Source organism: Podarcis raffonei, chromosome 4 (genome assembly GCF_027172205.1).
Source record: "Podarcis raffonei isolate rPodRaf1 chromosome 4, rPodRaf1.pri, whole genome shotgun sequence".
Lineage (NCBI taxonomy): Eukaryota > Metazoa > Chordata > Lepidosauria > Squamata > Lacertidae > Podarcis > Podarcis raffonei.
In genome coordinates, this window is record NC_070605.1 from 16347355 (window position 1) to 16368253 (window position 20899).

Below are 20899 nucleotides of genomic sequence, written 5' to 3' on the forward strand. Positions count from 1 at the left end.
ATGGAACTTGCACCTCCAGGAAGCAATGACGGTCACCGACGTGGGTGGCTTTCAAAGGAGATTAGACAAATCCAAAGAGGATAAGGCAATCAATGTCTGCTAACCATGATGGCCATTCTCTGCCTCCACAGTTAGAGGCAGGAATGCTTTGGAATACAGTTCCTGGAAGCCAGAGGAGGGGGAAATGCTCTCGAGTTCAGGTCCCACTTGCTGGTTTCCCAGAGGCATGTGAGAACACTGGCCTGACCTAGCAGGCTCTTCTTATGTTCAGAACACTAGAGTTCAGGGGCTGGGAATAGCATCCGACCATTGGCTCACCTGTCCAGGTCTCGCTTTGAAGTCCTCCTTCACCATCCGCACCTCAAGGACATCGCAGGGGTGGCTGATGGCCGCAGTTATGGTGACAGGTTTGTTGCTACTACAGATGTAGCGGTAAAGCCTTTCGGCACAGTACAAACACAACGGCCCAGAGATCCAGAGCCATGTCTGAAAAGTGGGGGACATGACAAAAGTCTTGTAAGCCAAAACACTGGCTAGTAAGCCGTACAGTCATACCTCTTGTTACGTTTGCTTCATGTTACGTTTTTTCAGGTTGTGTCCTGCGGCGACCCGGAAGTACCAGAAAGGGTTACTTCTGGGTTTCACCGCTCGCACATGCTCACATGTGCAAAATGACATCATGCACATGCGCAGAAGCGGTGAATCGCAACCCATGCATGTGCAGACGTGCCACTGTGGGTTGCGTTCCTTTCATGTTGCGAATGGGCCTCCGGAACGGATCCCGTTCACAACCAGAGGTACTACTGTATTCAAACCCCAGACTCACTACTGTAGGCACATGAGAAGCCACAAAATATCAGGACGTGCCTCCATGGAGTCACAGATTTGAATCTGGGTCCACTCAGGCCTTCTCTGGCACTCTAAGCCCGACACTGCCGTCACAGTAAAACGCTCCATCTTAGAAGAGGCATTGCCATCTCTTGCAGAGAAAATAGGGAAGTCCCCAGTTAGAATTGTGTTTAGCACTTGCAGTTGTTATAAATACCTGCATTGAAAATAAAACTTTAAAAAGTCTGCTAACAAAAGACATTTAGTCCAACAACCTTTAGTTTAACTGACAACCTTTCATCAGCTGTTTCAGTGCAGCAATCCCTGTTCACTGATTAAACTTTGCAGCAAACTTCTTTTAGCCAGATTGCCTCTGGCTTGTATGCCCCTTAGTCCCTCTGCTTTATCTTCCAAACCATCTCCTCAGACCTCAAACAGAACCACAAAGGCAAACATGCGCAAGTTTGAAATCTTGGCCTAAATGACAATTTCTCCTTCCCTCAAACTTATCTGAAAACAGCTTTCTTCCCCTGAGCAGTTGGAATGTTTATGAACATTCCGTGTTTTCACATCAGCAAAGCCAATTAGTTTCTTCACCACCACGAGCAAAATCCAGCGAAGATGTTCATACAAACCTCGGGGAAATGGGCTTGAAATTTTGGTTCCTCGGTGCACACAAAGCTGCTTTGAAGAAGTGGTTCCAGCTCCACCAACCCTCCAGAGAGAGGTTCAGGGGCATTTTCAGAAGGCAGCTTTGCAAACCCAGCCGCAAATTGCCTGTCCTCTTGAATTGTTGCATTAGGGTTCAAACACCCCGGCGGGTGCTCCTTTAGATTAGTTTGGTATTTCAGAACTCCTCTAGAGAAATTCAAAGAGAGAAACGTTTTGTTTTGTTCTCCTTTTAAAAATTTGAACTTTCCCCACCTGAAGTTCTGATGAGCCGAAAATAACTGATCAAAATGTACAACCTTGATCATCACAAGCCATGCATATCTTGCAGTTTCCTGTGAGATCTACATCCTCAGTACACTCTACACCTGTTCCCCCATCCTGCTGGTCTGGGTGGCGGAGGCAGCCTCCCTGCTGCCGCCACTTCCTCCCACTGGGATCTTGGCCGTCTCAGCCGGAAGGAAGGGGCGTTGCCCAGAGGCATCCACGGCTTTGGATTGGCTGCAGGAGCTTCCTGTGGCCAATCCGAAGCCGCGCCAGCGTCACAGAAGTCAGTCCCAGTGCAGCGAGGCCTCCGTGCCACGCTAGTTTAGCGCGAGGACTGACCAAGCGGGCGGCAGGGTCCGCAAGGTTTGCGGGTCAGATTAACGAGCCCAGTGGGCCGCATCCGGCCATCGGGCCTTAGTTTGCCGACCCCTGACTTAAGCCCTCAGCTCAGAAAATCAGCCATCAGCAGAAGCCACCTCAGAACAGAGATATAATAGCAATTCTTTGGGGAACAATCCTGCCCTTCTATTAATTTTATGGTTAGCGGCATACTATGCTTCAGCGGGAGAGAAAGGAAAGGAAATAACCTGTCTTCTATTGAAACAAGGCCAATACTGGCCTTTGCAGAAATAATATGCCTGAGAGCCATGGTCCTTTATTGGTTTCAGACTTGCATTTATATTAAAATGAATGGGATTTGAAGACACAGTTAGGGATCAAAAGTAGGGGGAGGGCAATACAAGGAAATCCAGTTCTGCCCACAAAACACACATGAATAGTTAAAAATAGTGAGGTGCCCAGGTAAGGAATTTCTCTGGGTTCCCCTCTTTTTCCAATAGATGTTACTGCATATAATAATCGTAGAAGAAGCTGTGGAGCAACACTGGAGAAATGTAACAAACTACATACTGTTTTATCCCTCTTTAGGAGGGAGGGAATAACTCAAAGGCAAATATTCTTCTGTTTGGCTTCTGTTTTGTATGATCAAATAAGTTTTCTAACTTTTGTTTTGTTGCAGTAAACACAATAAAAATAAAACAATGGAAAAGAAATAGCTGACATAAGGGAAGGAAAATGAAAACCTTTTTCAGATACAGGAGTATATACACAAGAATACTCTTCTGAAAGGGACACGTTGCAGTGAATCATTCTGCTAATGCCCTGAACCTCTGCCAAGATATACAATCTATTATTGCAAATTTAGAAGCACACAAAGCACTTGACAGCAGAAGCAGTGCTACATTATTCATTTTTGTCACCGACGCTGACTTACGAGACTATACCTAAAAATGCCAAAAATACAGTAGCTCTGCTTAGTGCTGGGCTGAAATCCCTCTCCTAATTTTGCATCCCCATTCACAAAATCAGGAGGGAGACGTGGAGTCAAAGCCCATGGGCGCTCCTCCTGCTCCATGGCTTGCATGTGCCATTTTGTTTCCCCCAGAATACCCGTGAGAACCAGGCTAAGTAACCATGGATATATTTTCTCTGCGGTGTACTGTTAGTAGAATAATCTAGTTTGTATACATTAACGGAATTGTGAGGAGGGGGCTTGGGATAGGAACCTAGGAAGCTGCCTTAAACCAAGCCAGACCAATGATCCATCTAGCTCACAATGGTCAGCAATGATTGGCAGTCTGCATTCAAGACAGGTACTTTACCATTGAGCAATGGTCCTCCCCAAAACCTTTGAAATGTAGGGACTCAGGTAAACACATATTATCCAGGCCTTGTGAATGATTCAACTTGCAAAACGATTGAAGGAAAGCTCGGGTTTATATTTAAGGATTTAGGGCCACATATTGGCTGTTGATCTCGAACACATGCGTACAACAGCCACTCATATTACAGATCACCTCTAGCAAACAAGATTTGCTCCCCATTGAGCGGGCATGGAAGATGGTCCTTGTGCTTTCAGGAACAGGATATTTCCATGTTATTTGATTTCCAGGAAAAGATCTCTTTGCAGCCTCCTTAACCTTGAAAATTGCAAGAGTAAAGAGACCAAATTTGGGGTGGTACAGTGGCATACAAATCCCAGGTTCAGTCATCAGACATCTGTAGGCAGGGCTTGGAATATCCACTGTCTGAAATCGTGGAGAGCTTTGACCAATGAGTGAAGACAATAAAAACACAAGAGGTTTGAAAAAAGTAAAGGTAAAGGATCCCTGGACAATTAAGTCCAGTCAAAGGAGACTATGGGGTTGCGGTGCTCATTTCGCTTTCAGGCCGAGGGAGCCACCGTTTGTCCGCAGACAGCTTTCTGGGTCATGTGGCCAGCATGACTAAACTGCTTCTGGCGCAACGGGACACCATGACGGAAACCAGAGCGCACAGAAACGCTGTTTACCTTCCTGCTGCAGTGGAACCTATTTATCTACTTGCACTGGCATGCTTTTGAACTGCTGGATTGGCAGAATCTGGGACAGAGCAACGGGAGCTCACCCCATCCTGTGGAATCGAACTGCCGACCTTCTGATCGGCAAGCCCAAGAGGCTCCATGGTTTAGACCACAGCGCCACCCATGTCCCTAAAAACACAAGAAGAGCCTGCTGGATCTAATTCAGTATTGTCTTCTCACAGTGACCAATCAGACATCCTTAGGAAACCTGCAAGCAAAGACCTGAGAACCAGAGCACTCTCCCTTCCTGTGGCTTCTAGGAACTGGAGTTTGGAGGCATACTGCCTCCAACTGTGAAGCCAGAGCATAGCCATCACGGCAAGCAGCCATTAGTAGCCCTCTCCTCCATGAATTTGTCTAACCTTCCAAGTTGGTGGCCATCACTGCCCCATGTGCGAGAGAGTCCCATAGTTTAACTATGTACTATGTGAAGAAGTGGGACGCTGGTGGCGCTGTGGGTTAAACCACAGAGCCTAGGACTTGCCGATCAGAAGGTCGGCGGTTCGAATCCCCGCGACAGGGTGAGCTCCCGTTACTTGGTCCCTGCTCCTGCCAACCTAGCAGTTTGAAAGCACGCCAAAAAGTACAAGTAGATAAATAGGTACTGCTCCGACGGGAAGGTAAACAGCATTTCCGTGCGCTGCTCTGGTTCGCCAAAAGCGGCTTAGTCATGCTGGCCACATGACCCGGAAGCTGGACGCCGGCTTCCTTGGCCAATAAAGTGAGATGAGTGCCGCAACCCCAGAGTCGGCCACGACTGGACCTAATGGTCAGGGGTCCCTTTACCTTTACCTTTATGTGAAGAAGTACTTCTCCCTGCCCCCCCCCATCTGTCCTGAATCTTTCAAAATTCAGCTTCACTGGTGGTCCATCAGTTCCAGTGCTTTGTGAGATGGAGAAAAACTTTTACCTCTCCACTTTCTCCACAACATGAATAATTTTATAGATTAGTATCATGTCACTTGTTCTCTAAGCTCAAACACTGCAACCTCTCCTCACAGGGAGGAGTCTTGGTTGCCCAAGAGCCAATGTGGTGTAGTGGTTAAGAGTGGTAATCTGGTGAACCGGGTTCGCTTCCCCGCTCCTCCACATGCAGCTGCTGGGTGACCTTGGGCTAGTCGCACTTCTCTGAAGTCTCTCAGCCCCACTCACCTCACAGAGTGTTTGTTGTGGGGGAGGAAGGGAAAGGAGAATGTTAGCCGCTTTCAGACTCTTTCGGGTAGTGATAAAGCGGGATATCAAATCCAAACTCTTCTTCTTCTTCTTCTTCTTTCTTCTTGGCTAGGTGGCTCAATGGTCTGAGTATAGGACAGTTCCCTGATCTCACATGGGCTTACACATTTCCCCAACCTGAACTGAAGAAATCAACTTGCTTCTACACGGGGAGGAAGGAGGGGGAAGTATTGTTACAAACTTGCTCCCCATCCAAACTTCATTGCAGATCCACTAACTGCTCCCCTTCCACACTCTCGATGGCCAAGTATTCATTTTCCTCTGGCGGTTCTGGACTAGATCAAAGCCAGAGCAGATTAAGTCTTAGGAAGTGTTTTGCCCATCTGGCTCTTGTTGTGGCAATGACTCAGCCATCAACGTATAGGCCATTTATCCAGGCAGAGCAACTGGCAACTGGCAAAACTCCATCGCAGCAAAGAGAACAAAGGTGATTAACACCAGCTGAGGACGTGGTCCCAGAGGCTCCCATAACTCCAATGTCTGCTATGTCATTGATTGAGAGCATGTGTTTGGGCCCTGGCCAGCTTGGCTATTGTTGGCTAAACTCAGAGGAGCAGCCAGTTTAGGCTCGGACCAAACATTAGTCACCCATTGCACTTTTTTGTTTTTCAGAAACCGCAACAGCAAAGTGAGAGAAGATAGGAACATTGGGGGGTACCATTCCAGGGTTCAGAAGACCCAGAGGCAAACTGCAAAAATATCAAAAGGGGATGGAATGCATGACATAGGATGCTGGAGGATGCTTTCAAACAGCCAAAAAAAGATGTCAAGGAGAACAAGTGGAGTCAAGGCAGTTTTAGACTAGATGTCTTGACGGAGCTTACATGTACCAAGCTGGGATGGGAGGGGGGCGGAACTAATGTTTTGCATGTGGCCTACATTGTGCAAACCCATGTAATCTGTTTATTTGCACATCAGTTCATTGTACTCTTCTTAGCCATGGGAGAGGCAAAGAGCTATGCAGAGAGCCCCATCCACTGGAAATCCTGCTAGTTTGGGAGATTTCACTCACAATGATCACAAGTTTTGAGGCATACCATATTTTTTGCTCTATAAGACTCACTTTTTCCCTCCTAAAAAGTAAGGGGAAATGTGTGTGCATCTTATGGAGCAAATGCAGGCTGCACAGCTATCCCAGAAGCCAGAACAGCAAGAGGGATTGCTGCTTTCACTGCACAGCGATCCCTCTTGCTCTTCTGGCTTCTGGGATTCAGAATTTTTTTTTCTTGTTTTCCTCCTCCCAAAACTAGGTGCGTCTTGTGGTCTGGTGTGTCTTATAGGATGAAAAATATAGTAACTTTACAGCCTCAAGCACTAGAAACTCACTCCCCCCCCCAAAAAAAATATAGATACTCTGGCCTTTACTAAGGATATTTTGGACAAGACATACATAGACAAATAATTTTAAAATGACCCTCCTTAGCTTGTATGTCAGGAATCATTTCTTGAAACGCAGGTGAGCCAACACCTTTTACTTAATATGTCTACATGCACGTGAATCCTGCCCAGTCTGTTTTTCTGTTTACCCTTAGTTTTCACCCAGATCCTGCTAGGACTCTCCTGCTAGGAGGAGGCACACTGAGAAGGGACTCAGAAGATGATCTCAGGGTCCAGGTAGGTCCATATGGAAAGAGGCAGTCCTTGAGGTATTGCGGTCCTGAGCTGTTTAAGGCCAAAACCAGAACTCTGAATTGGGCCCAGGAACTAACTGGTACCCAGTGCAGTTGGACCAGAATTGGTGTAATATGCTAAAACCGCCTCCTTCAAACAGACACGGGCCACCTCATCTTGTAAAAAGGCATTGATCACCTCCCTGGCCCAACCAGCTGTTCCCTCCTTGCTGTTTTTTATCAGCCAAGAAGGGCAACGGTCTAGAGCAGTGGTTCTCAACCTGTGGGTCCCCAGATGTTGTTGGACTACAACTCCCATCATCCCTGACCTCTGGCCTTGCTAGCTAGGGGTGATGGGAGGCCCCACAGGTTGAGAAAGGCTGGTCTAGAGGGCAAGCGGTCACCCTGACTGATCTGAGCACCTTGTCCGCATCCTCGAGCCGTACCAATTGAAACTCATCCAACACAACAGGACTAGACTGTGCTCTGGACACCCCATGAGATTCATCTGCTATAACAGCAGATTCAAGGTCTTGGTGAATGCAAGCAATTTTATCCTCAAAATGCTTTGCAAACAAGTCACAGTGAGCTACCGTTGGTTCTATCACCTCCTTTGGGCCAGCCTGTAAAAGGCCTCGTAAAACCCAGAAAAGCTCTGCCGGATGACATAATGAGGATGCAATGGCCTTCACTGCCACTAGGCAGGCTCGATAATGAGCCCTTACCAGGGTTCAGCTGCATTCATTCGGATCTTTCCTCCATTTGAGTTCAAGCCATCTCTCCCAGCTTGTTTCCTCATTAAAACCAACATTGTATCTTAGCCCCATGACTTCAAAACCAGTGGTAAAGCCCCACCACCAATGCCCATAGCTGAACTCATCTTCATTTCAAAACATTCCTTTGAAATCTGCTAAATTCACACAGCTCCAGAGCTGCGGTTTTGTCTGTCCTGCCCTGGCATACTTCAGTTTTTATGACATGCTTCTGTGGCTGGGCTTCATCAACAGGGGCGATAACTTACCCAGAAACATGCAGCATCAGCAGAAAGTAGAAGACAAAAAAGAGGTTGTGGGTGTACCAGAAGATGTCATAATCAGAAACCCTGAAAGGAACAAAGTACAATTAAATGTTAGGCAATCAAAGCATTTTGCATTGTTGAAGTCACTTATGCTGTGGCGGCCATATTCCAAGTAGTTGCTGCTCAACTTAAATCTGGATACATCCTAGATTTTTATTTTTATTTTTAAATCTGCAGCAAGCAAAAACAGATTTTGTTTACTCCCAGGGGAGTTTGTGCCAAAAAAAAAAAAAACTGAGCACAATCTGGATCGCTGAAGGACTGGACTAGGAGAGGGAAAGGAATAAGGACCGAGAAGCAAAGGAAGAAGCCCAGTATACCTGAAGGAGTATCTCCACCCCCATCATTCAGCCCAGACACTGAGGTCCAGCTCCGAGGGCCTTCTGGAGGTTCCCTCCCTGCAAGAATTTAGGTTACAGGGAATCAGGCAGAGGGCCTTCTCGGTAGTGGTGCCCGCCCTGTGGAACGCCCTCCCATCAGATGTCAAGGAAATAAACAACTACCTGACTTTTAGGGAACATCTTAAGGCAGCCCTGTTTAGGGAAGTTTTTAATGTCTGATTTCTTTATCATGTTTTTAATATTCTGTTGGGAGCTGCCCAGAGCGGCTGGGGAAACCCAGTCAGATGGGTGGGGTATAAATAATAAATTATCATTCTTATTCTTATTCTTACAAAGTTAGTGAGACAAGTTCACAATGGCTGTGCACACACTTTGTACTTCAAAGAGTCATTTTTCTCCCTCTATAATTATCTGTGCTAGTCCTCATTAGGCCACTTTCAATCTAGATTACCATATTTTTTGCTCTATAAAACTCATTTTTTCCCTCCCAAAAAGTAAGGGGAAATGTGTGTGCGTCTTATGGAGCGAATACAGGCTGCGCAGCTATCCTAGAAGCCAGAACAGCAAGAGGGATCGCTGCGCAGCGATCCCTCTTGCTGTTCTGGCTTCTGAGATTCAGAATACAGTGGTGCCTCGCAAGACGAAAAGAATCCGTTCCGCGAGTCTCTTCGTCTTGCGGTTTTTTCGTCTTGCGAAGCAAGCCCATTAGCGGCTTAGCGGATTAGCGCTATTAGCGGCTTAGCGGGCTTAGCGGATCAGCTGATAAGCGGCTTAGCGGATCATCTGATAAGCGGCTTAGCGGATCAGCTGTTAAGCGGCTTAGCGGATCAGCTGATAAGCGGCTTAGCGATCAGCTGTTAAGCGGCTTAGCGGCTTAGCAGATCAGCTGTTAAGCGGCTTAGCGGATCAGCTGATAAGCGGCTTAGCGGATCAGCTGATAAGCGGCTTAGCGGCTTGGGAAAAAGGGGGGGAAAGGAAAAAAACCCCGCAGGAACTCGCAAGACATTTTCGTCTTGCAAAGCAAGCCCATAGGAAATTCGTTTTGCGAAGCACCTCCAAAACGGAAAACCCTTTCGTCTAGCGGGTTTTCCGTCTTGCGAGGCATTCGTCTTGCGGGGCACCACTGTATTTTTTTTTCTTGTTTTCCTCCTCCAAAAACTAGGTGCATCTTATGATCTGGTGTGTCTTATAGAGCGAAAAATACGGTAATTCTAGATCCTACTGTCCACAACAGCGGGTTTGACTACTTGATACATGTTTGAAAACTCTTCCCTTGATTAGCTGATCCACAGAGCCAGTCCGTCTGTGAGGCAGACTGAGGCAGCTGCCTCGGGTGGCAGAATCCAAGGGCGCCTGTGTGTGTGTGTGTGTGTGTGTGTGTGGCAGCTTCCAGGTTTCGACAAGGACTCGCTAGGGCCCTGCAAGATCTGAGGGCTCCTCACAATCTTGTACAATCTCAATAAAACCCAGAAGTCACAGTCGCACAATCCTGGTAAGTGATGCTTCAGAGGGGGTGGCATGAGCGCAGGATTGCACCTTCCTGTTTTACCTCAGGGGGCGAAACAGGCCAAGCTGCCCCTGCTTACCCATGCCTTTTCCTCCCAGCACATGTCCCAGCTGAAGGAAGAAGGAAGTGGCAATGGCGATATTATGGGATAAGCCCACCCACAATGCAGTTCTGCAGGTGTGGATAAACCTTTCAGCGCTGGGACCACCTCCATCCATTTTCAAAAGGACGCACCGGGGGTGGAAACGCAGGCTCAGTCTGTACTGAGCTTTCCTTTCTGACATGAAACTTATTTGGGAAAAGGCGCTTTTCAGGGGTATAAAATATGAAACAGGTCCAGATTGTGGGTGGACTTGGTAGGAAAATAAAAGCGAGATCTCCATGTGGAATGAACGCAAAAAATAATGTTGCGTGTACACAGACGTACTCACTTCACTAAGAGTCATTTGGTCAGATTAAATACAAACAAACAAACAAACAATTACCTAATGGCATAAGTAGAGGCTGTAGACATTAGGAAGAGCACCAACACCATAAGAACCCCAGTTAATCCAGGAACTGAAAAAAAAATAAGAATGCTGGTCATAGGTTGCATTGGGGGAAAGTACGCCAGTCTTAGCACTGCTTAAAAGAAACCAAAAGCCATTCATCATCTCAGACTCTTCTCTGTGTACACTCTTTGTGGGGGGTTTTGACACGAGAAAGGGCCTTTTCAGTGGTGGCTCCCTGCTTACAGAATGCTCTCTCCCCAGGGAGGTATTATAAGCTTTCTTGGTTGAAATCTGTCCTGGTCAGCTTATGCTGTTCTGGTTGGGGTATCTACCAGGATAGAAACTGGCAGTATCTCTACTGCAAGAGTGGTCAGAACTTTATCAGTGTGGGATGTTAGCATCCAAAATGCATGTGTACAAGGTTTATATTTGAAAGGGCTGTAGAACCCTGTGAGGTCAAAGACTCTGGGGCAGCTATTTCAGTAGACTCGGTTATTAACAGTCTTGTTAAACAGCTAGAACAGCAGGTGTCTTTTGTGTTGTGCTGCATTAATAACCCAACTACATTAGTAAAAAAAATTTGTTAAAGTGTTTTAAATTCATTATAACATGGTGAGACCAGATGGCGCTATAGAGTTCCGTTTTCATGGGAACGTAATTTCCCATTATGAGGTTTATAATGCATTTTCCTGAAATGATTTTTTGACATGTCTAGATCCAGCCTTAGTCAGCCTGTAAATGTTAGCCTGTAACAGTTTGACCTATGTAAGAGAAACATCCATCTGCATTGTATATATCATCGAATCATAGCATTGGAAGGCACCCAAGGGTCATCAAGTCCAGCCCCCTGCAATGCGGGAATCTCATCTAAAGCATCCATGACAGATGGCCATCCAACCTCTGCTTATAAACCTCCAGGAAAGATTAATCTGCAACTGCAAGTACACTAAGAAAAAGCTATATGTTCTTAAAAACTTCAAACGAGAGTGTCTTGTGTAGTTTTTATAGGAGGGGAAGGAGAACTAAAGGGTCAAACGACTCAGGGCTGTTTTCCACATAATCTGCAGATGGGGGGGGGTCTAATTCCCATAATAAGGAGGGGTGGGTATTGGGGAAACCAACACTGTTATTATTTATTGCATTAGTTAAATTTAAGTTTCAGCCTGCCTGCCTATGTGTGGACAGGTCTGCAATCCTATGTAATCCTATGTAACTAACCCCTGAGAAAAAGTTATAATGAACCCAGGGGGACGTTCTTCCAAGTAACTATTTCTAGGAATGGTCCATGGCCATTCAACAGAAGGAAGATGATGATGATGATGATGATTGAAAGATGCAAACTTTCTGTTATATATGCATAGCAAAACTGTGAATCCATCTTCTGTATGGAACAATTATGTGTCACATCTTTGGAACAATGGAACAAATGTTACTGTGATTTTTTATTTAATTTTTTTTTAAAAAAATCAAAGTTAAAAAGACAAGACAAGACGTCGCTGCTCATTTCAACAAGGAATTCTATTCTTTGTTCCAGCGAAGAACAGTGATGCTGCCGCAATATCTAGTAATTTATAATACTAGTCCATTTCTGTTTTTCAAAGCGTAGCCTGGAAAGTTAGCTGATTCAACACAATCCTGCAGTAGCTTTTGCTGACTTACCTGTAGCAAAAAGGAGTTTCCTGGGATCCTAGAAACCAGAGACAGACAGTATGAATTATTTAGCAAATTTACCCAGGGATAACTTAATCTGTATTCTGAGCAAGAGCTGGTGCTTCTGTGTTTGAAATGCTGACTTCCTCAAATCATATGTAACATCCAAGCACATTCAGAATGCTGATTAGGAGCTCTCTCTCTCTCTCTCTCTCTCTCTCTCTCTCTCTCTCTCTCTCTGTGTGTGTGTGTGTGTGTGATGGACCACAACAACCTTTGCCAACCTGGTGCCCTCCAGATATTTTGGACTACAACTCGCAACATCCTCAGCCAAACAGCAAACAAAGGCTGCACAAGAGCATCTCAGGGCAATGAGAAAAGTCAGTTAGGGAAGACGGGTTATCCAGGATGAGAAAGAAAAGTGGGGGTCTGACCACACAGTCGTTTCTCCCACGCTTCCTTAGAATTCATGTCGGATCCACAGCACCAGTCCCCAAAAGCTTTCCATTTACAGTGGTACCTCAGGTTAAGTACTTAATTCATTCCAGAGGTCTGTACTTAACCTGAAACTGTTCTTAACCTGAAGCACCACTTCAGGCTAATGGGGCCTCCTGCTGCTGCCGCGCCGCCAGAGCACGATTTCTGTTCTCATCCTGAAGCAAAGTTCTTAACCTGAAGCACTATTTCTGGGTTAGCGGAGTCTGTAACCTGAAGCGTATGTAACCTGAAGCGTATGTAACCTGAGGTACCACTGTATATCCCAACACAGTAACATGAAAAAATGCATTTTTGCCACTGTGCCGGAACAAAACAAACAAAAGCCACTTCAAACCTAAATAGAAACTTGTTCCCCTTCCCAAGGGTGAAACTAGGCTTTATTTCACCCAGGTCAAAGACCCAGTTTGGCATGCACCTTGCACACATTAGCCGTATACGGCCTAGGACCCTTGTACCTATGGGACCGCCTCTCCTCGTATGTCCCACGGAGGACCTTACGGTCTTCAAATAAAAACATCTTGGAGGTTCCGGGCCACAGGGAGGATAGGCTGGCCTCAAACAGAGCCAGGGCTTTTTCAGCCGTGGCCCCGATCTGGTGGAACGCTCTGTCACAAGAGACCAGGGCCCTGTGGGACTTGACATCTTTCCGCAGGGCCTGCAAGACAGAGCTGTTCCACCAGGCCTTTGGCCAGGGCACAGCCTGACCCCCTCCTTTGCTAATCCTCACAGAACTCTAGCCCAATGGTTGCCGTTAATTTGACTCTGAATTGATTTTAGAATGAATTGATTTTAGAATGTATTTCAATCAACTGACCGTGATTTTATGTAAACTGTGTTATTTTTACTGTTGTTAGCTGCTCTGAGCCTGGCTTCGGCTGGATATAAATAGTTGTTGTTGTTGTTGTTGATGATGATGATGATGATGATGTTACTGACACACACACAGGCAGGAAGCCTCAATGGTGCCCTTCTGGGGGCTTCACTCAGGGCGAAAGCCCAGTAGATACGGCTCAGCCCCTTCCAATCCTCCTATTGTGGTCATACAGGCATTGTGACACATAAGTGAGCGGTGTCGGGTGTGTGACCCTGGTGCAAAAGTGGCGAATGAATGGGGAACGCATGCCACCTGAGCACACTGCTTCAAGGGGCCACCTGATGATGGCAGAATGGGAGGCAGCAATTTCAGGGAGGAAATAAAGTCCTGCCCACCCACCTCGCCATGGTAGCTGGCTGCATTGAGCGCCAAGAACTCTTCGTTGTAGTTCACAGAGAAGTTCAGAGCATTCACCAGGTGAGCAGCAACGTGGATCACTAGAAAAGAGAGGACAACTCAGCTCATCAAAATGCTCTCGGAAGGTTTCATCCCCTGAAGCAGGGGTAGGGGAACCTTTCATTCACGGCCGCGTTTCCCTCTGGGCAGCCTTTGGCGGGACACCTGCCAGCAATGGGCGGGGCCAGAGGCAGAAGTGGGCGGAGCAACAAATGCACATTTTACCTGGATAGTTTCTGCACACTCTCTCTCATACACCCCACCACCCTCCCTCTATAGTGCTATCTTGGTTTGCATACGTCTTGGATTATAAACACGTCAAACCTGGAAGTGTGTGTCCCGATTTGCAACCTTTTTTTGGATTACAACCATTTCTTTTTTTATTATGAACAGAAAATTTTTTGGAGGCCCCCATTGGCGAAAGTGCGCCTTGGGTTACAACCTGTTTTGGTTTACAAACGGACCTCCAGAACAGATTCTGGTTGTAAACCAAGGTACCACTGTATTATAATGTTTTATTATCATCATCATCATTATCTATTAAGTTTTATACTGCAGTTTATCAAAAGATCCCAGGGCGGTGTACAACATTAAGAACACATTTTATGGAGCACAATGATAAAAAACATAATAAAAGCATAATAATAGGCAGCCTAATAATAAAACCATCATAGTACAGAGGTACCTCGGGTTAAGAACTTAATTCGTTCTGGAGGTGCGTTCTTAACCTGAAGCACCACTTTAGCTAATGGGGCCTCCTGCTGCTGCCGCACTGCCGGAGCACGATTTCTGTTCTCATCCTGAAGCAAAGTTCTTAACCCGAGGTAATATTTCTGGGTTAGCAGAGTCTGTAACCTGAAGTGTATGTAACCTGAAGCGTATGTAACCCGAGGTACCACTGTAACAGGCCCCCACCCTAGCTTTAACAGGTCATAGATTATTTAATGGCCAAAGGCCAAAGGAAAGTTTTCACCTGGCACCATTCCACAGTCGGGGAGCCACCACCAAAATGGCCCCTGCTCATCTTGCCACCCTCTGAACCTCTCAGGGACAGGGGGCATAGGGAAGGGCCTCAGATGACAAACACAGGGACTGGGTCGGTTCGTATGGGGAGAGGTGATCCTTAAGGTATTGAGGTCCTGAGCCATGTAAGGCTCTAGCACCAGCACTTTGAATTGGGCTCAAGAACTGGGGGTCTCCCAGGGCTGAGGTCCCCCACCCCTGGCCTAAAGGGAGGGTAACCACGTCCCCTACTTTGGCCCACTATTTTGAAGGGCTGTCAGTCCTCGACTGGAATGTGAACCGACATCCACGCTGCATTATTTAAATTGGATGCACGCTGACATCCGTTCTACACCAGCAAGCTTTCAGCAGTATTTCATGCACAGTATCAAAGACAACTCTGCCAAGCTTGGACTCCCCATGTTCCCAGATGCAGACCTCCTCCTCCGAGACACTGGCAATTCTGAGAAAACTCTCGCAGGTGAGTAAGAAGAAGTGTGGGGAGAGGCTCCCCCTTTGTGTACATCTGAAGAAAAGCCACAGAGCACTTGTAATGTTTAGTGGACTTCCTAGCCAGAGCTGCTGCTTATGTCAACGGAGGAACATACCTGAAAAGACGCATATTGTCACACCACACGTCACATGGAACGTTTTGCTTTTGTCCAGAAGCCTCCTGGTTTTTCGGCTTGCCACCTGGAAAAAGACGTCCGCAAGTGAGCCAGCGGTTCTCACCTCAAAGTGAATCAGCAGTTTGTGGGAAGAAGACAGACCCAGCTCTTCTGGTAAATATTGAGGTGATTTGCAGTAGACCGGCAAGGATTTCTGAGTCCCGGTTGCGCAACTAAAGCAGCAATAAAAATGAATCCCCTCCACTGCACCTTAAATTATATTGATGAAGTGAAGGAAGCTGGGGTTTATTTTATTTTTACAGGAGGGCTGTGAGTTCTCTTCAGCTCTGGTACTCAAAAAGAATTCACAGGCACAGTGGATTCTCAGTGTATGTCTCTTGTAGCTGGCTGGTGGATCCCAAGGCTCTTGGGCAAAACAAGTCTGAAGCCTGCACACTCTTGATCTAACCTGTGGCTCTCCAGATGCTGGACTAAACAGATTCCATCAGTCCAATGGTCAGGGATGAGTCCAACATCTGGAAGGCCACATCCCTGCTCCCTGTTGAACTACAGCTCCTGTCAGCTGTAGACCAGTGGCTACATTGGATGGGGATTATGAAAACTGTATTCCAATGACATCTGGAGGGCCAAATGTTCCCCAGCCTTGCTCTAAGAGCAGAGTCTTCCAGTCTTGGGACTGCAGGTGTTGTTGGATTACAGCTCCTATCCTCCCTGACCACTGGCTAAGTTATCTGTGGATGATGAGAGTTGTAGGCAAAACACATCTGAGGACTAATGGTTGAGGAACACTGCTCTGGAGCAAGGCTGGACTCCAACTCCCATCAGCACCACCAGTACAGCCAATGCTCAAGGGTGGAGACAGTTGCATAACATCTGGAGGGCCAAAGGTCCCCCAGTGTGATGGCCTGGGACTCGGGCTCAGACTCAGAACCAGAGGAGTCTCAGTCTGCACCAAATCCTTTGCCTCAGGCATCATCTGAACCAAGTCTGGGGCCTGATCCTGAAGAGCCTGAACCAAGTCTGGGGCCTGAGCCTGCCCTGGCTCCAAATGTGGGGATTACCTTGTTGCCTCCAGTTGGGCAATCACTTACAGCTGCTCTACTACCAGTTGGGTCAGGAGAGGCTGAGGTGGCTCCTGGGTCTAGTAACCCACCAACATCTCCCAAGCTGCAGAGACTGAGGTCTGAGAGAAAAAGAGACCTGAGTACTTGCAGGAGGAGTGCTCACCTTCGGGTGAAACAGGGAGGTGAGTCGAAACAGGGATGGGATCAGGACCAGCCGCTATCCCGACAAAGATAAAAGGCTGTTGGACCCCGCCCCAGGTTGCGGGAGCAACATTGCTGTATGTTACATCCTGCCTGAGATCCTGTACCTGTCTGCCTGGTTTCCTGCCTTGTCTCCTGCCTTGGCTCTGTCGGACTGACTCCTAGCGGAACCTTCGGAATCTGGTCCGGTCTTGGACCGCGTTTCATGGGTTACCCCCGGGCCCAGCACACCCAGCTCTACTCAAGAGGATCACCAGTTCCCCACCACTAGTGTACAAAGAGGACGTTGTCAGAAGCTCTTCCCTGATCATTAGCCTTCCTGGCTGTAGCTGGAGCCCAGGGATATTTTGGGGGGATACAGGAACCCCATCCCTGCCCTCTGAGTATGTCTTTAATCTCCAGTTAGCTCACACATAGCATCTTCAGCCTTGATCATCCAGGTGTCTCATAAATTGTGTCTTGGAGGTGGGATGGGATATGACTGCAATATAATAAATGTGGTGATACAACCTCCCTACCACCCCACAAGGAACTGAAAGCAAAGGTCCCCTGCAGCCTCCCATTGGCTTTGTGCTAGCTCACTAGCTATACCCGCATAGTTCTTTCTTACCTTCCGAGATCCTCGAAGGAAGGACAGGAGAATCCGACACATGGGCAAGAGGACCAGGCTGCAGTTGAAGTTCAGGACCGACGCAGAAGCTCTGCTGAGGCACAATCCTAGCTAAACAAAAACAGCAAGGGTCAGAAGCAGGCCTGCTCAGGCTCCCAAGCCACCAAGCTGAGAAGAGCCCACAAGTCACATCTTAGGATCTGTGGAGATACCACAGCTCAGGGGCAGAACATCTGTCTTGCATGCAGAAGGTGTCAGGTTCAATCCCAGCCGTTTCCAGTTACTCAGGGTAGCAGGTGATGAAACAGACCAGGGGTGAGGAACCTATGGTCCTCCAGATGTTGCCGGAATCCAACTCCCATCGTCCCTCACCATTGTGCATGCTGGGTGGAGTTGATGGCAGTTGGGAGAAAAGCAGCATGAACCACAGCTTTCTCACCCCTAGAATAAACGCTTCCCTGCCCCAGACTCTGGAGAGCTGCTGTCATTCACACAACAGAGGAAAATACTGGACTGGGTGGACAAACAGTTTCAGCTAGTGTTAGGAAGTTTCCTTTGTAACCATGCTTGGCAATACCTCTAACTTCACCCCCGGAGGTGTACTCCATTATATATCGAGACAGACGGAAGCCAACAACTACTACTACCTCTAACTATAGAACATGGGTAGGCAAACTAAGGCCCGGGGGCTGGATCCGGCCCAATCATCTTCTAAATCCGGCCCGCGGACGGTCCAGGAATCAGCATGTTTTCACATGAGTAGAATGTAGCCTTTTATTTAAAATGCATCTCTGGGTTATTTGTGGGGCCTGCCTGGTGTTTTTACATGAGTAGAAGGTGTGCTTTTATTTAAAAAGCAACTCTGGGTTCTTTGTGGGGCATAGGAATTCGTTCATTTCCCCCCCCAAAAAAAAATAGTCTGGCCCCCCACAAGGTCTGAGGGACAGTGGACCAGCCCCCTGCTGAAAAAGTTTGCTGACCCCTGCTATAGAAGCAAAGCATAGCTAGAAGCCATTCATCCTCTATGAATTTGTCTAATTCCAAAGCATCCAGAGATTCCCCATTCCTGCCATAGATCGCTGGAAAGCAAAAGGGCTACAGAGGCTAAATCTTTTTTCTTTTTCTTTTAATGAATGCTAAAATGTCAGGGAGAGGTCCTAGGGCACACACAGCCATGACCCAACTTCCTGTACTTCAGAGTGTGCTTTACAGTGGCCAAGGGAGATCACGCGGCATCCCACGGACAGCTGCTGCCTGGAGGAGTCTGAAAGCCAAATGGCAAAGCTCGTGCCTGCTCTGGAAACTGTTGCTCTGAAGGCTCCGCATGGATGTTTGCATTCCCAGCGTCCGAGCACATGTCTGCACCACCCACAAGCGATCCTGCATATCCACTTTCCAGGCACCCTCAAATTGCATTTGCAGCCGCTCTCCACTCCCAACATCAACGAAAGATGTTCAGCAGGCATGCAACCCTTTCGGAGATTCAGAGCCGAAACACACACTCGACAGAATCCTGCAATGCAACTGGCTTGGCTGTATTATTTCAGACTGTGAAGCGGGGAAGGGCTCTAATTGCCTGACTGCTTTACAGAGCAATCCATGCAGACAGAAAAGGATTATGTCAGGAAGAAGGACCTTTCCCCCCGAAACATTGACTTTCTATCTGCAGGGTCGCCCACCTGTCAATCATCCGAGGGCACATGCAGGCAATTAAGAATACATCCTTCCACAATGGTTAATTAATGTCTGTTTTTAACACCCTGGGGATGCCTGGGATTGAACCTGGGACCTTCTGCATGCAAAGCAGATGCTCTACCACTAAGCTACAGACCTTCCTCGAATGGGCTGCTATAGCAGGGCCTTTCTAATGTTCACAACTGTGCTAATCTTTAAGGTGCCACGAGGCTCTGTTATTTTTCCTGCATGGCTTGCCCTCCAGAAACAGAATGAGGAGAGCAAGCATTAGTCTACAACTGCCGGGTCCAAACCCACACCTGTCCGAACTGTGGTGGGTTGTCCCAACGGCCTTACTATCACGCACACGGTAACAAATTAGGAAGTTTAAAGAATATTTGAAAAAATATGTTAATATTTAAATCTTAGAATAGCTCTGGAAGCGGATATAGGCTGTAGGGTTAGAAGTAGAAGATAGTGTATTTTAAAATAGTATACTTTGTAAGTGATAAAATGTGAAGATTTTTATGGTAAAAGTAAGCGTGATTAAAAAAAATGGTTAGAAATTATGATCTACGTAAACTGCTAAAGATGAGGTAAAAGGAAAATCAGACAGGAGGGACTTGGGGAAGCTCACCTAACAATGTTTAGAAAAAATAAGGACAAGACAAGAATTTGTTTGTATTGTTTGTTTTCCTGTTTGTGTTGTTTAGTTGTGTTATAAAATGAATTAAAAAATTGGGGGGGGGGAGAAAAGAAAAAGGAAATGGTTCCCACCATTCACGTTGGGGCTAAAAGTGGCTCTCAGATCTACAAAGGTCGAAGACTATTGGAGTAGGGTCTTTCAGCCTGGGAAAGAGGAGACTGAGGGGATATATGATATGACAGCCACCTTCAAATATCTCAAGGGCTGTCACATGGAGGATGAAGCAAACCTGATCTCCCCTTCTCTGGAGGGTAGGACTCGAACCAATGGCTTCAAGCTCCAAGGAAGGAGATTCTGACTCAACATCAGGGAGAACTTTCTGATAGTAAGAGCTGTCCGACAGCAGAACGGTCTCCCTTGGAAGGTGGTGGACTCTCCTTCCTTGGAGGTTTTTAAGCAGAGGTTGGAGGGTCATCTGTCATGGATGCTTTAGCTGAGATTCCTTGTATTGCAGGGGATTGGGCCAAATGACCCTTGTAGAGTTGGACTCTTCCAATTCTACAACACTCTATGAGTCTATGACTCTGCAGTGTGAGAGTGTTTCTCTCAGTGTGAGAATCTTGGCAGTGCAAGCAGGTCCCTATCTTCATTTGGCAGAATGAGGGAGGGTCTAGGTCGAAAGAAGAATGGCAGACGAAATTAATGGGCTATGCAGAATTGGAAAAAATGACAGGAAGGATTCAAAACCTGCGGGCCCAGAGATTTAGAGGAGATTGGAAGAAGTACCGTATTTTTTGCACCATAACACTCACTTTTTTCCTCCTAGAAAGTAAGGGGAAATGTCTGTGCGTGCTATGGAGCGAATGCCTGCGGGTGGCGGGGGGATCTGCTGCAGTCGTGAGCAGAGGATCCATGGTTCCCCTTCCTTCCCTCCTCCGTGGCTACAAAGCATGGATCCACATGGATCCTCAGGATTTTTGCATTGGGCTACTCCAAACTCACTGTCAGATCACATGTCTGTGGCCACAGCATGAACCACAAAAATCATATATCCACTATTTCGTTTAGAATATTTTTTTTCTTGTTTTCCTCCTCTAAAAACTATGTGCGTGTTATGGTCTGGTGCGTGTTATAGAGCGAAAAATACGGTATATGAATTATTTGAAGAGCAACTGTAATCAACAAATTACGCTAGTAGGACTACAAGAAGTTTTGTAAGGAGAAATATAC

At 46.9% G+C, this 20899-nt stretch overlaps 1 protein-coding gene across 7 annotated transcripts in view; it reads right to left on the reverse strand.

Annotated features, from left to right (window-relative positions):
* Window positions 1–20899, reverse strand: part of NOX4 (NADPH oxidase 4) — a 101265-nt gene that overhangs the window by 68689 nt on the left and 11677 nt on the right. For 5 of the 7 annotated variants that reach the window (XM_053385559.1, XM_053385557.1, XM_053385558.1 and 2 more), the window contains exons 3-10: window positions 17350–17460; window positions 15454–15538; window positions 13787–13884; window positions 12085–12112; window positions 10420–10492; window positions 8030–8110; window positions 1464–1686; window positions 319–486 (exon numbers count right to left, since the gene is read on the reverse strand). In XM_053385559.1, coding sequence (XP_053241534.1) covers window positions 319–486; window positions 1464–1686; window positions 8030–8110; window positions 10420–10492; window positions 12085–12112; window positions 13787–13884; window positions 15454–15538; window positions 17350–17460 — 867 coding nt within the window. Of the gene's footprint in view, window positions 1–318; window positions 487–1463; window positions 1687–8029; window positions 8111–10419; window positions 10493–12084; window positions 12113–13786; window positions 13885–15453; window positions 15539–17349; window positions 17461–20899 lie in introns of those variants that run through there. The other 2 variants (XM_053385560.1, XM_053385561.1) reach the window with 2 other exon arrangements.